General features: G+C 40.1%; 2 protein-coding genes across 9 annotated transcripts in view; both read right to left on the reverse strand.

The window, feature by feature from the left end:
• Nmnat3 (nicotinamide nucleotide adenylyltransferase 3) overlaps positions 1-15755 on the reverse strand; it is a 140471-nt gene that overhangs the window by 33272 nt on the left and 91444 nt on the right. The gene's annotated exons all lie outside the window — the stretch shown is intronic.
• LOC101697209 (solute carrier family 25 member 36) overlaps positions 1-15755 on the reverse strand; it is a 28322-nt gene continuing 12567 nt past the window's right edge. Inside the window, 1 exon segment of the mRNA XM_004834342.3 lies at positions 1-15755. Coding sequence (XP_004834399.2) covers positions 15292-15755 — 464 coding nt within the window. The 3' untranslated portion in view covers positions 1-15291.

A 15755-nucleotide genomic window follows, 5' to 3' on the forward strand; every position in this document is an offset into this window, starting at 1 on the left:
GATACAGAAGCAGTAGGATCAATTAGAAGACTTAAAGATAAATCAAAGGAATCATATGCTGGAAAGAAGATAGCACTAGAGATGTGACCCAGGAGGCAGATCAAATTGAGTAGAAATTCCTGAAAGAGAACAGAGAAACAGGAAATCATTCAGGAGATAAGAAAAATATTTTCCCAGACAAGAAAGACATGCATTTTTTTTTTTTCGGTACCAGGGATTGAACTTGGGTCCTTGCGCTTGTGAAGCAGGTGGCAAAACCACTGAGCTAAATCCCCAGCCCTAGACATGCATTTTTGAATCACCAGCCTTTTGAGTGCTCAGTACTTTGAATAAAAGAAGGTTAACTCAATGGTAAACCATTATAAAATTTTAGACCCTGCAGTTTAAAGAGAAGAGCCCAGAAGTTTCCAGAGAGAAAAGCAGAGGTCAACACACAGGATTATAAAGCAGGAGAGCAATGTACTTCTCAGAGCACTTCTGGAATCCAGAAGACAGTGGAGCAAAGTCTTCAGAATATTAAAGGAAGGTGATTTCCAGCCTAGAATCCTATATTTGGCCAAACTACCAATCAGTTAGGAGTTGGCAGATTTTTTTCCTATAAAGAGACATAAGTGATTTAGGATTTGTGGGCCACATACAATCTTTCTTGCATGTTCTTTTTTTTTTTAACATTTAAAATTTTTAAAAATGCCTCATAAGTCACAAAATGAATGAAAATAGGCTGTAGGTTATATTTGGCCTGTGGGCTGTAATGTATTATCCTTGAGAGTATAATAAAATTGTGTTCATATATGCAAGGTCTTGGGAAATTTACCTCCTGTTATGATTTAGATGTCCCCCAAAGCCTCACATGTTCAAAGATGATCAGCTCATGGGGGCACCAAATATGCTACTAGTAGGTAGGGCCTGGTAGGGAGAGGTGGGTCGCTGGGGGCATGACCTGGATGGGTATCTATCTGCCCCATCCCCTTCCTGGGCACCATGATGTGAGCACTCTTCCTCCGCCATGCCCCTCTGCCATACCTTTCATGCCTTGGAGCCAACTGACCGTGGAACACAACCTTTAAAAGCCCTGAATCCAACTAAACCTTTCTTTCTTTAATTGTGGGTGTCAGGTATTGTGACCCAGCGATGGGAAAGTGACTAAGACTCCCCCTATATAGCCCTTCTCACAAAGATGCTGGAAGATGCACTGCACTTAAATGAGACAGTAAACAAAAAAAGTAAAGACATGACCTAAGAAACCAGGTTTCTGAATCAGGAGACAGGCCTAGGGAATCTCTACAAAAACAATGAAAGGAAGTCCCAGAATACAGCAATATAGTGCACATGGAGAACTACCCATTCAGGTAAGAAATGGGTGAGTGGGTTGGGTTCCAGGAGAAACATCAAAGGGAAATGGAACAGGCAGATCATATGGTGAATTGTCTGTAGCATAAAGAGTTTTAGAGATCGTGTAGAAAATTCGGGACAATTAGAGCTAGGTGGAAAGAACTTGAGGAAACAAATAAATGACAATTATTAATTCTAGAAAAAGCCAGTTTATATGAGAGACAATGGAACCATAATGGACTGCATAGTTTATTGAACACTATGCTGACATGTAAGCAATAAACATTAATTGAACCCAAAGTTGTGAGTTGATAAATTTGAGAGTGTGTGGTAGGGGTGAAGTGTGAATGGGAAGTTAGAGGTCTGAGAGGGCTAACTCCTCATTTTTCATAATTGGAAGATAATAGATAATATGCAAATTTGAAAAATCAAGAAGCAACAGTATGAGCTTGTTATTTAGAATTAGGGAGCTGAAGACCAGCAAAGTCAGCTGAGTCAAAAGCAATTTCTCAGGGAACCAGGAATCAGGGGCAGGAAGAGATAGAACAAATAGCACTATAAGCCTGATATTAACTTAAATATTATTAAAAATACAGATTTATCAATATATAAAATAAATTTAGAAACTAATGAACATTATAAAAATACTCCAGTATACTAAAAAGTTTAAGTGATCCAAAGTTAATAAAACATATCTAATAGGTTAAAACTGCAGTTTGGTTTTTCTGTGTTGTATTTATTTTTCTTCATATAATATAAATCTACTTTTAATTAGATTATATCATCAGCATTTTTCTTGGGCATTCGCAATCTTGAATGAATGAATGAATTAATTAATTAATTTGAGACAAGGTCTTGGCATGTTGCCCATATTAGCCTTGAGCTGAGCTCAGTTCTCCTACCTCAGCCTCCCAAGTGTTGGGACTGCAGACACATACCACACACCTGGCTGAAAACATGATTTGTAATAACTAGATAATAATGGAGATTTAAAAAATAAATTTTGGGAATCAGTATATGTAGAATCAATATATTATGAATAGATTCAATATATGATGATCATCTTTGTAGAACTTGGTTTTAAATTCTGGATAGTTATTAAAAATAAATTTTTAGAAATGTTCAAGAGGCTTGAACATTTTGGAGGATTTGTTACACCCTGTTTAACTGCTTCTCAGAAATTCTTAACAAGGGGTGAGAGCTAGCAGGAAGTAAGAGAGACTCTTCCCACTGAATACTGGCCAGCATTGGGACCACTCATTTAAAAACATCTTTCCCAATCTGCAGGAATTTTCTATGGCTTAACATGTGCATTTAAATTCACTTATATGATTTTTTTTGTTACTTGTTAGATATTTATGTTTCTCCTTTTGTGAAGTGCCTGTTCATATTTATTGCTATTCAATGTGTACACGATGAAATTTTCTTAACAATTATTTGTTACATCCGTCATTTGGCTGCTGGGTCTGCTGGCAGCCATATAGAGGGGATTCTCTTTGGAACTATGGGCCTTTCCCCCAAGGTAACAATGTAGAAAAATTCTACTTCCAAATCCTGGACACTTTCCCCCAGCTCCTATTGGGCTGTAGAATTAGGTCAGGGTCTTCGGGAAAGTCTCTCCATCTCCCAGAGAAGTAAAGCCTCAAGTCTTCATCTCAGGGACTACGTCTTTTCTTGGAGGGGCACTGCACCTTCGCTCTACAGTCTTGCATCAGTTCTTACATTGCTCACTCATCTCCTTATCTTTTTCTTAAGTTCTGGAAGAAATTTCAGATTGGTGTTCTAATTCTCTATTTCATTGTCAGAAATAGCCCCCTGCTGCCTGGTCTCCTCTGAGCACTAATTTAGCAACAATATTCCGAATATTTGGATTTTTCATTCCAAAAGGACTTTGTTGTTCTCAGACTGCTCCTTTTTCACAAAACGGTCCCCTTTTGTTATTATCCCATTCTTTTGAGTCTCATGGAGAACCAGAAATTTAAGCATTCTATCTTCTTCTTCAGTGGAAGGCCGCTTGTCTTCAATCTGAAGCGGGGCACCTCCCTTAGAACTGCAGTCTCTTGTCATATAACCTGCGATTTTGCTCTGACTAATCAGCCTCCTCCACAAAGGCCTAAGAGCACAGTCCTGGCTGCTGTGTAGGCCAGTCAGAGCCTGGGCAGGTCTGTTTCACAGCAAAAGGATGAAGACAACATTTAGGCTTATTGCAATGTGTCTTTGCACCTGAGAAATAAACCTGTTTGTGTAGTTCTAGGAGGCAGTTGCAGGTCCAAAGAAACAGCCATTCAGGGAATTCTTCACATGCCCATTTTACTTTTAGTATTTTACTGAATGAAATATATGAGGTAGGAAATCAAATTGCTTTTTCTCCTCTACTTAAGTCCTGTATATTTTTATTAAATAATCTGTCTACCCACCCCCACTGAGTTTTCCTCTGATCATATATCATCTTTTAATATAGACTTTATGTTCTATTGTGCTGTGTGGTATCAGTATCACACTTATTTAATCACTTTTTGTTTCTGTACTGGGGATTAATCCAGGGCCTTCACACTGAGCTATATCCCCAGTACTTAAATTTTTTTTTTTTTATTTTGAGACAGGGTCTCACTGAGTCACTAAGTTGCCCAGGTTGGGCTCAAACTTGTGATCCTCCTGTTTCAGTCTTCCAGAGTGTTAGGATTACAGATGTGGGCCACCACACCTGGCTTCATTTAATCACTTTAAATAAATGGCTGTTCCTGTGAGGAGGTGGCCATATTTCTACATAGTCAAGTGCCTAAGTAGAGGGCAGAGCTGTTGTCCTTGGTGTCCTTGCTCTGGGTCAGGTCAGTCCCAGGGACATGTGTCCATGACCTTGTGGATAGTGCTCTTTTCCCCACAATATTTTATCATATATGTCATTAGATTGTATTACAGCTGTTACATAGAAAACCCTGTACTTTGGCTGGTTTATATGCTGAATCTAGGATACTTTACTAAACTTATTCTAATAGTTTTTAAATGTTTCTTCTGGATTTTCTAGAGATACAGTCATATTATCTGCAAAGAATAAAAACATTTTTCTATAATTATTATATTTCTTATTTTTTAATGCTGCCATTGGAAAATAATAGTGGTGAATAGGTTTTTTTTTCCTATTTCCTTGCTTCTGTGGGAATGCTTCTGAAGTGTTATGCCATTATGCATCATATTAGGGAAGTAGCCTTACAGTTCTAATTTACTAAGAGTATAAAAATATCACTGAGTAGGTATTAGATTTTATTGAATGACTTTTAAGTACATATTGAGATGATGATTTAGGTTTCATAAAAATATATTATCTTAGTAATGTGATATATTAATAGATATCTTTATAGTACATTGTCCTAAAATACCTGAGATAAATGCAACCTGGTCTTACTGAATTATTTTTTTATTAGCAATCTGATAACCTACTGCTTTAAATGAGTATTTTTCATCTAAGATTATATTGTTAAACACTAGCAGTAATGCCACAATATCCTTATCCAATTTTCTTTGTGCTAGAAAATGGCTATGGTAGATTGAATTATTGGTTCCAATTCCTCATTTTGCCACTATAGTACTACACAAAGGCAAATGTACTTCTCCACCTTTAATTTTGGACTTGGTTATAAGATTTGCCTTGCCAAATGGGATATGAGCAGATGGGACATGAACAGTGATGTAAAACTTGCTTGCTTGGTGGCACTTGTGCCATCCTCATGAGAAGAATAAGCAGTGTAGCCACTGTCCCTCCTGTTTTCCTAGGCTCTGGAACAGGACAAGAAGAATACACCAGTCCCAATGGACCCACAGATCTGTGATCAAGAAGTAAACCAGTTATTCTAGCATGCCTCTGATAGTCTGTGGTTTTAAGGCAGCTGAAATTGGCCGATATAATGCCTTATCTGGAACAACCAGAAAGCATGTGGGTATTTGTTTTAAGACCTACACAATTAGAATGAGATAACATGTAAACAGTTCATGGCTAGTGCTTAGCAGTCATCATTCCCTCCATGTCCTGGCCTGGTGGGCTCAGCAGATGAGAACAGTGGCAGACTGTTCTTTTCTGAACATGGCCCAACATTATCTCCATGCCCATGTGCTCTTGAAGGACCTGGCCACTCCTCCATGTGCTGTATTAGCCAGTAGCAGAAATGATACTTGTGACTTCTGAGGAACCTTGATCTTTGGGCCTTGGGACGAGGTCTTAGAATGCAGCCACCATGCTGTGAAAGCCCAAACTAGCCTCTGCAGAAGGACCTCACACAGGGGCTCTAAGAACATGTTATGGTCTCAACACCTAGAGTTAGCTTCTGGGTGAGTGTGAAGGCTTCAGATAATTCCTGCCTCCATCCATCCAGTCATGCTCAGTCTGTGAACTGTCTTAGCTGAGTCCCCAGGCACTGTGGAACAGAGACAAGTCACCTCATTGTACTCTGTCCAAATTCCTGACCTGATGAATCGAGGAGAATAACAAAATTTACAGCACTAAATTTGGGGTGGTTTGTTATGCAGTAACAATTAGTGGAACTGAAACAAAAAGGCTGTATGATTTTCCCATGGTTTTAGTTCAATTGAAGTGTGGTACGGTTAGAATTTGAATGCAAGTCTGGTTGTGCTTTTTCTTCTGCACTGTACTAACAGTGGACAATGTGGGGGTCCAGGGTGGGAAGTGCCTAAGCAGCCAGGGCACTAAGGATACCCTGAGACACTCTAGCTCTATTCACACCCCCATCCCAGTTCATTCTGGGGTAGGATAGAGATTTAACCTGAAAAATGAGATCATCTCCCTCAACAAGCGGGGCCTCAGTAAAATGTTTATTGCTGCTTAAAATGCTACCAGCCTCACAAACCATGAAGCAAAGACTTAATGGTGTTCTAAACTGTAAAAACTTTATTATTTCCACAGAGAATGCCTTGGCACGTTTACCAGCATTTTATTAAGAATTACCATACATATTTAAAACAAAACTACATGTGTCAAAACAATTGAGAAAAGCATTAAATAATGCTCAGATGTGGGAGCGAGGATTGATTCCTAATTCTCCTCTTCCCTCTTGCAGACTTAGTTTTGGGACTTCTGCTGGGAGCAGCTCAGTGTCCCTTTGGGCACAGTCACAGTAGAGCCCTCATGTACCCTTTTGTTCATTTTCTTTTCTTTGGTTGTGCTGTCTGAAAAGTACACTGAGGCAAGGTCTTGAAAGGCAAAAGCCTAACATGTATCAGGAACAACCGCTGCAAGTGCTGTTAGGAATCAAGTAAACAAGGAAGGGAAGCTGAAATATAGCAGGATAAAGATGAAACAATATAAAACAAAACAAAAACAAGCAACCAGGATCTCAACCAAATAGATATGTAGGCTGTTAAAAAGAGATTATTGTGATTAAGTTTGGCTTCCAAGACAAGCCTGGAAAACATGCTCTGGCTGAGGCTACCAGGGCTTTGGGGCTATTTGGGCATTCTTAATTTCTTCATCAGATTCCAAGCATATTTAACAAGTTTAGCTGTGTTTGTTTGTTTGTTTGTTTGTTTGGTTTTTCAGCCAGAGAGCTCTTATCCTGGACTGTGCAAATGCTTGGAGACTACCTATTTACTGTTCCACTCTCCACCTTTCTGGCCAGCAGCTCCATCAATTTCAAAGGCTGCTGCATGCTTGGATTGCAGATGTCAGGGGCAGGATGAAAAGCAGATTCAGGTATTCTGCTCCCCCAGAGTCGGGTCTCAGCCTTCTGGAATGATAGTTAGCTGCTGGAAGTGTGACCACCTTATAGAGAACATTATCAAAGACCCCTGCAGTGGGTCTTCATATCCTGTGAGACAATACAAGGCAAGCTGAGAAGAACAGAAGACAGAAACTAGACTTGATTGAAAGCTGGGCCTTGGGCTGATCTAAGCTGCTCTGGGCAGCAAAGACAAAAAGCACGAAGGACATCCATGTTTATTCATTACAAGCTGGGAAGGAGGGGAGGAGGACACCTGGTGATAGTGGGTATAGCAGGCAGGACTGTAAAAGGTGGCACTAACATATCTTTGCTGAAGAGAACAAACGGGTAATTCAGAGGGAAAGAATTTAGTTGGAGTCAAGCTGTCTTTGCTGGAAGTTAGCCCAGTGAGGCTCTGCTACTTCACCAACTAGGACGTAAGTCTCAGTAGCAGCCATTAGTGGAGGAGCTATACCTGCCCAATTCTATCTGACATGTCCATTTGAGTCACATAAAGCTTCAGTCAGCCCCTAATGTAATACAGCTGAATTATGGAGGGGCAAGAAGCTTGTGCCACCTATAGCCTGCTAATAACTCGGCAGAGATGTCTGCTATACCATCTGCCCTTCTCACTGCCCTCAGCACACGCTGCTCTTCTGTCTACCTCAGTTTCTCTTGGTCTGTACAATGTCTTTCTTTCAATCAGCAAACTCTTCCTGCACATATAAAGTCCCCTCTAGTCTCCAGAATTTTTCAGAGCCTGAGTTTGTCAGTGTGAGGTCTTTCTTTCAATTCCAAATGTCTGTCTTTCTTAGTGTGCAACTTTATAAAAACCTAGCAAAGTAAATCACAAAGCTGGCAATATTTCATATAGTTTAAACTTCTCTTCTGGGCCTGGACAGAAAGACCCTTTTTTATTCCCCTCTTCTGCCCACTTCTCTTCTGCTGGCTCCAAGACAGGTTGGTGCTGGCTGGCTGGCAGCACTTGTTTGTCTAAGCAGTGGGGTCGTACTGCTTTCAGGTTATCAGAACCTATTTATTTTATATGCCACCGTCTTCTGCCTTTTAAGTCTGGACCACATACATCTCTACCTGTGAATGGAGTGAGTATGCTCGCAGAGTAGATGGGTTTTTACAAGAACTCACCAGAACTCTCAAATGCTAGGTCTCAAGGCTCTTAAGTAACAGATTCCTTTCTCTTCAGGGCCTTAAACCTGGCAGGAAGTTTCCACAAAGGGAGGTAGGTGGGGGTGGAGCAGGGAGGGCAAGTTGCAATCACTTCTGGCTGGCATGCAGCCCTCTGAAGGATTCCTGGGAAAGCATCCTCTGCATGTAGGATCTATGCACAGCAGCCCTGTTCCCTATTAACTAACAGGGCTGGGGCAATGTGTCACTTCAAATGTCCTCTCAAGACAGGCTCTCTTAATGACAGGAACTTAAGAAATTACTTCATCTCTCCATAGCCCGGTCCCTTCACCTGTGCCAGGAGAATAAATAAAACCACATGGTTCAGAGGGCTGGTGTGAGAGTCAAATGAGCAAGAGTAGGGAACAGATGCTGGCTGGTTCAGGGGGAGACACATAGTGGCTAGCACACATTTTCACTCCATACACCATTTCCCTTTTTTTCAGACAACAGGAGAACACATACCTTTATTCAGCGGACGGCATACACTTTAAGCTAGACAGTGGGGCTGTAGGGTAGATTCAGAAATAAATACAGAAGGAGCCCTGCCCTCACGCAGTGGGGGCCCTTGCTACTGGGGAGATGACTGACAGCCAACACAGAGTAGTAACACTGGGCAGAGGCTCATCAGGGCAGCTCTGGGGGCACAGAGGAGGTGCTGAGCAGTCAGAGGAAGGGACATCTAAATGGAGTCACCTTTATGCAGAAGGCAGGTGGTGACCTAAGAAAGGTGGGGCCTTGTTAATCAAATCAATTCTCTCCACTTTAATTGTATTGAGAGGAGACTTTAAAAAATCTTCAGAACAACTGAAGCTTGATGACTCCTTGATCCTGCACTAATATCCTTGCCCATTTCTTGATACATTTTCAATTTACCTTCATGGTAATTTACACTGGAGGAAACTGTCCAAGATCTGCCAAGGGATTCAATAAAACAGGTCATGGAGTTAAATGCTGTGGTGAAACACAGAGTTTAATTTTATGGATAAAATTTAAACTGCTTAGATGCCTTTTTTTGCATCATTCCTGTTAAGACTAATGATTATTCAGTGACTAGGAGAGGGTCACTGTAGAAGCCAGGAAACCATTTTCCTGATTCTTTAAGCACATCTGGTAGGGCTGTGAACTCTGGCCTCAAGGTTAACGAGCATCACTCTAGGAAGAGACATGAGGGGCCCACCTGCCAGCCTCCCCACCTGGGCTGCTGCTGAAATTGTGGCAGGAAAAGGAAGCCTGGGAGGGGAATTTCTCCTGGGGCATACACTGGGTGGAATGAGTGGAGGATGGCAGCATGTCCATACTACTTATTCCAGTGATTCTCAAAGGGAGATCTTCACTGATGTTTGCTAAAATGCATATTCCAGGTTGCCTGTTCACTAACACGGGGCTTAGGAACTTCGTATTTTTTCCTTTATGCACAAAGAGGAACTTTATTTTTTCCCCTTATGCACAAAGAGAGAGAACCACAGATTGACTACTTCCTTCCAGCCATCCAAGGTTATTTTATTAACCTAGCTCCAGGCTCCAAAGTAAACAAGGACCACTTTTTTATAATGATCAAATCATGAATTTTATGAGTATGGAATAAAAGGGTATGGGATTCTTAGGTTGTAAATATTTTATGGAGTTAATGCAATTTCATTCTTGAGGTTTCTTTCTAATAATGCCCTTAATTTACATTTCTAATATATTCCTTGGTCAATTCTGTTTACATAAATTTAAGATGATCTTTTCTACTTGTAATGATAGCAGACAAAATTTACACTAACCTGAACCTAATCATTCCTACCAAGCACTTAAAAAGCAGTGTCTGTAGGGTTATACTTATTTTTAAAAGTTTATTTTTCCTTTCATTTCAAGGGCTGCTCAGTGTGTTTCCAATTGTTCTGTGTAATGGTTAATAGGGACCTACCACCTCCTCCAAAGAAAAAGGGTCAGTAATCAAATATTCTAGGAGGCACTGGCTTAGACAAAATGAAACAGATCTTCATTGCAGTCTGAAGACGGAAAGCTCCAAACACTACAACTCTTCAGGAATGGGACAGAAATCCCAGGGTTTACCAGGCTCATTTAACTTTCACAGATCATTCTGCAGGATGAGTATTCAGAGTACCACACTTTGTGAAATACTCAGTTAATTTCATGAGTAAATTACATCGGGGGATCAGGTTACTTTCATTTGGATGTACTGCCCATGATACTCTAGGAAAGTACTTTATGACTGTGCATGACTATGAGATCATTTGCGGGGATTCCTCAAATACAAACCTCCTGCCACTGTCATCCAAGCTTAAGTAATGTTCTAAACTATAGGAATCACCATTTACTCGATCATCACCAACACTGTCACTAGTATCAACTCATGATTAGCATCACTTTCATGATCAGCATCACTGGCTACCACCATGATCTTCACCACCATTATCACATTGATAGCATCCTATCATACCATTACCAACAGAACCACTGCCAACACCATCAACATGACTTATACTATCACTCTCACTACCACCAGTATCCTCCACTGCCACTCCAATAACACCATCACCACCTCTACTGTTACTATTGTCAGCATCACCACCACACTACGAGAAGCTAGTCATTACCACCATTATCTGCAGCACCACTGCAGCCATCAGCACTGCTGTCACAGAAGCCATCACTTCTGTTTCTACTGGTGCTACCATCCTTCCCATGTTAGGAAAGAAGAGCAGGTAGAAGATGGTGTCATTATTCTAGGTTGTACACAAAGACTGAAAGGTGTGTTACATAGCTTTTTGCTGCTGTGATCAAATACCTGAAAAACAACTTAGAGGAGGAAAGATCTATTTTGGCTCATGATTTCAGAATTTTTAGGACATGGTTGGCTGGCTCTAAGGCCGAAAGTTCATGGCAAAAGGGCACAGCTGAGGAAAGCTGCTTACCTCATGTTAGCCAGGAAGTAGAGAGAAAGGGAAAGAGCTAGAGAGGCAGGGGCTGGGGACCAGACATAGTCACCAAGGGTGTGTCCCCATGACCCTGTCCCTTCAACTAGGCTCCACTTTCTGTTTCCATCACATCCCAGTAATATCATCAAACATGATCTCATCAGTGTGCTAATCTTTTGATGAAGTGAGAGCCCTCATGATTCAATCACCCCCTGAAAGCCCCACTTCTGAACATGCAAGATTTTGTGATTGTGGGGTTAGATTTAAACCATAACAGAAGGTTAGATACATATTCACATATTTTCTCCTTGTTAATATGGCATCTCACTAATCATCAAGTGGAACCTGACATGGCACCAGCAGAATTCTAGGATTTAAAGGCTGGAGTACTAACAAGAACCCCATCCAAGGCAGGGGTCCCTATCTTACACCCATCACAGGAGTCAGAGCTGTCACACAGGGCTGAATGTCAGCTATACTCACGGAAATATGAATGATAGGCTTGACTGGTTGTTAGGGAGCAACCACAGCAAGGCTTATGGCCTGCATAAAATGAAGCTCGACACTCCTCTGAGGATGCAGTTTATGGGGGTCATAGCAGATAAGTTCTTAATTTACTCAACTATATGCTCTTTTTAAGTAATTAAGCTGTTTTAAAGTTATATTTTTGTATGTTTCACTATATATATTGTGCATATATAAATTATAATAATAATAACAATGGGTGGCATAGATGAGTGTTACAAAACTTCAGGAACTGGCTTTACATATACCATCTTCTTAGTCCTTACAACTTTTGTATAAAGGAACTGTGACTGTCATTCCCACTTTTCTGATGAAAAGAGAGGTTAAATAACTGCCCCAGGTCACAAAGCTAATTCACTGCAGGACTAACTTCTGAAGTCAGGTAAACTAGTTCAGGGGCTCATGACCTTAACCAAAACACCGCATTGTGAACACAATGCCTGCACTCCATCTATGCACACAGCAATATGTAAAGGCCAGCTGTACACACATCATCCTGCATGGGGAGATTTTAGGGATGCTCAAGGGTACTGCTGATTTTATGTCTTGTCTCATGTGGTGATTCTGAGCATAGCCCCAGAGGACATGTCATTCCACTGACACCTAAGGGAGAAAAGTGATGTGAAAGACCTCAAGGACAAAGCAATGTGGTGCATGGTCTGATGGTGGTGGGGTGACCACAGTCAAAGTTCTTATTAACTCATGTCAATAGCTCGTAATGAGGGGCAGTGGTATGCAGGGCACTGGATGTGGTCCCTCTTATTCCTTATCCCATAGTTTACCCTGTGTGCTGAAGCCCTGAGCAGGTCTCAAAAAAATATAACTCAGGTATGATAAGCTGCAGTTTTCCAAGCACTTGGATAGATAGCAAAAGAGACAGATCAGGGATGATTCCGAGGGCAGGGCAGAGGGGTAGCCAGGTGATCATCAATCCTTCCAGCTCACCTGTTGATTCCTTAAACATCTTGATATTAGAAGTGATCACTTTGGAGAGAAGCTGAGCCAGTCCCAGCACCCAGAAGGAAGCTCCCCCACCGCCATCCCAAGCTCCTAGGGCAGAGAAGGTGAGCTGCGAGGGTGCCACAAGCACCCCTCCCCACCACTATGGAAATGAGAAGACACATAAATAAGCCTCAAAAACAGACTTCTGGATCACCTACAGCAACCCCAAAGGGAAACAAGATGGAACAATTTGATACTCAACCACCTGGACTCTCTGAACTGGCTTACAAAAGAGGATCTGGGAAAAATGAAATCAGAAATAATTACTCAGATAACAGCAAAGATTTTGCTCATGGTGCAAGACATGATTAATAAATCTAGAGAGGACACAGATAAAAAAATAAGGATCTGAGGAACATGATGGAATCCCAGCATAGGAAACAAATGGAATCCATATAACAGATGCAAACAGATTTCCAGATTAAAAACTCCATCAAAAGTCTATGCAGCAGAATGAACCAATGTGAGGACAGAATTTCAGATATAGAAGAAAAGATTGCAATTAGTGACCAGGAAAAGAAAAATTCCTTTAAAATTGTAAAGGAGCATGAGAAATCAATCCAGCAGCTGCTAGATGATGCAAAGAAGAATAACATAAGACTGATTGGAGTCAATGAAGAAAGAGGAGAGAGTGCAGATGATACAGAAGTGATCACTTTGAAATGCACCTATTATTAACTCTTAAATATACAAATAGATGAAATATATATAGGTTACCATCTACAAATGTGGATAAATAGAATGATTTTTTAAAAAGAGATGGACTCTCCATAGTGTTAAGCTGTGCCTCATTCTAAGTGTACACGGTGGGTCCAGACCATAGTTGGGGATGCTCTGACTCTGTATCCAGAGAGGATACTGGCTGGACTTGAAGATGCTTCTCAGCTCTAAGATTCTATCACCATTACCATGCTCACCATCCTCGCCTCTTTATCAGTACCCAGGATGTGTTAGGGTCTGAGCTGGGTATTTATATGGTTTAAGTCCTTAAAAAATCCCAAGATATGTCTGCAGGAATTTCTCTCTGATTTTTTAATTGGCTTGGCCAAGGTGATCATTTGCAGGCTGGAATGGTAGCAGTGGGATTTGGAAGCAGATCCATTTGTTTGGCAGTTAAATGCTTGCTTGTTTTTGTGTTTTGTGTTTGTTTTAACTGTATCAGACACCTCTCAGATTAGATTCTTTATCTCTAAAATGGGGTCAAAGTGTCAATTTCATGGGTTTTGAAGATTATATAATAGGATATGAAATGTTTTGCAAAATATAAGAAGCTCTTTATATGTATTATTATATACTATTATTTTTGTTTTGTGTGGTTAAATTAAGTATTTTTACTATAACACATTTATTTATATAATTAGATAATAATTTCAACATAATTGGCTTCCTTTGTAATTCTACTTATTTTATTTTGACTTTTTATTTTATAATAATTTTAGATTTAAAGAAGTTACAAAGATAGTACAAAGAGTTCCCCTATACACTTGATTCAGCTTTTGAAAATGTTAATATCTTACAAAACCAAGGTACAATGATCTAAATTAAGAAACTAGACATTAACATAACATTATTCATTGATTCATTCATATTTCCCCTGCCTCACCCAATGCCCTTTTGCTGGCCTAGGGTCTAATCCAGGATCTAATTCAGGATTAACTGCATGTAGTTATCCGGTATTTTTAGTCTCCTCCAAAGAGGGAAAGCTCCTCAGTGCTTTAGGATGTGGATACTAGACCATGTTGGCCAGCTATTTTGTAGAACATTCCTCAGTTTCACTTGCTGATATTTTCTCATGATTAGACTAAGTCTTTTCCTTTTAGGCAAGAACAACTCAGAGGTGATGTGGTCTCCTTCTTGGTGTTTCATATCAAGAGGGTATGGGATGTTGATTTGTCTTGATTCTGAGGATATTAACTTTGTTCTTTTAATGATCAAGAATCAATATTTTATTGGTTAATTTTTTAATCTGCAAAGTATTATGATGTGAGTTTTATATGGTAACAATTTGATGTCTACATTATGCTAAACATCAAGCACCTGTTAGCTGAAGAGACTCAAACATTTTAATACACAAGATATTTAGACTACAGTTCCTTGGTTGTCAAAAACAGTGATTACTGGTGCCAAATAATTAAAATATTGTGCCAAGTCATCTCAGCAAAATGGGAATACTGAGTATCTACCAATTATTGTTATCTTACAGTATTAGGAATTAAAAGTCAGAAGTTAGATATTTATGTTATCTACAGTACAGTATATATTTAAGGATGGCTTTGTTTAGAAGACTTGAAAAATCCTCTTGGAATAAACACTATACTCTCAATGTTATAGGTCAATAAAACACAACTGTATCTGGTGGACACGGTAGAGAAATGGCGATTTTGACAAAGGAGTGCTTCCAAAGACATTTCCTTTAGAGGTGGCTAAGGTTTTTCCACATTACTGAAAGACTAAGTAACGTGGTGTAGCTATCTTCACCAAACTTCCACTTGGGCATATTATGGTACATGTTCCCAAACTACTATTCTTTCTGTCCACCATGCTGACCTCAATATTCCATGATCCACTGCAATCTTTTGGTCTTCCCTCTTGCAGTGTGGCAGCCTGTGCTGCTATCCATTGAGGAGGTAGACCACTAATTCATAGGTGGCCATCATAATGGCTGTGTTTGGAATCTGTCTCACCAAACGAGTTGTTAGACCACGGTAGAGCGACCCATAACCGTCTTCTTGAACCACCAAAGACAGTGTCTGAAAAAAGGATCTATATTTTGTTCCTTCTTCACATAGTCTTGTTCTTACAACTTCATGTGGATATGCTATAGTTGTGGCACAAGTTTTTGAGGTGGCAGCAGCAAACATCATTCCCACAAAGGCTGATGCTTCTTTTACAGACTCTTCACCATTTTCTGTCATAGAAGCAGTCTTACATTCCAGTAGTTTTTGCTTTATATTTTCATAAATAACAAAATGGATAACAGTCTCTGATATGCCATCATAGGAAGCAGACATGCCCCTGTAAAATCCTTTAATTCCGTCTCTTTGATACACTTTACGGATACATTCAAAAGCACCCT

The sequence above is a fragment of the Heterocephalus glaber genome, unplaced genomic scaffold (genome assembly GCF_053883595.1).
Source record: "Heterocephalus glaber isolate CG9 unplaced genomic scaffold, H.glaber_assembly_v1.0 deba00001504, whole genome shotgun sequence".
Taxonomy (NCBI): Eukaryota; Metazoa; Chordata; class Mammalia; order Rodentia; family Bathyergidae; genus Heterocephalus; species Heterocephalus glaber.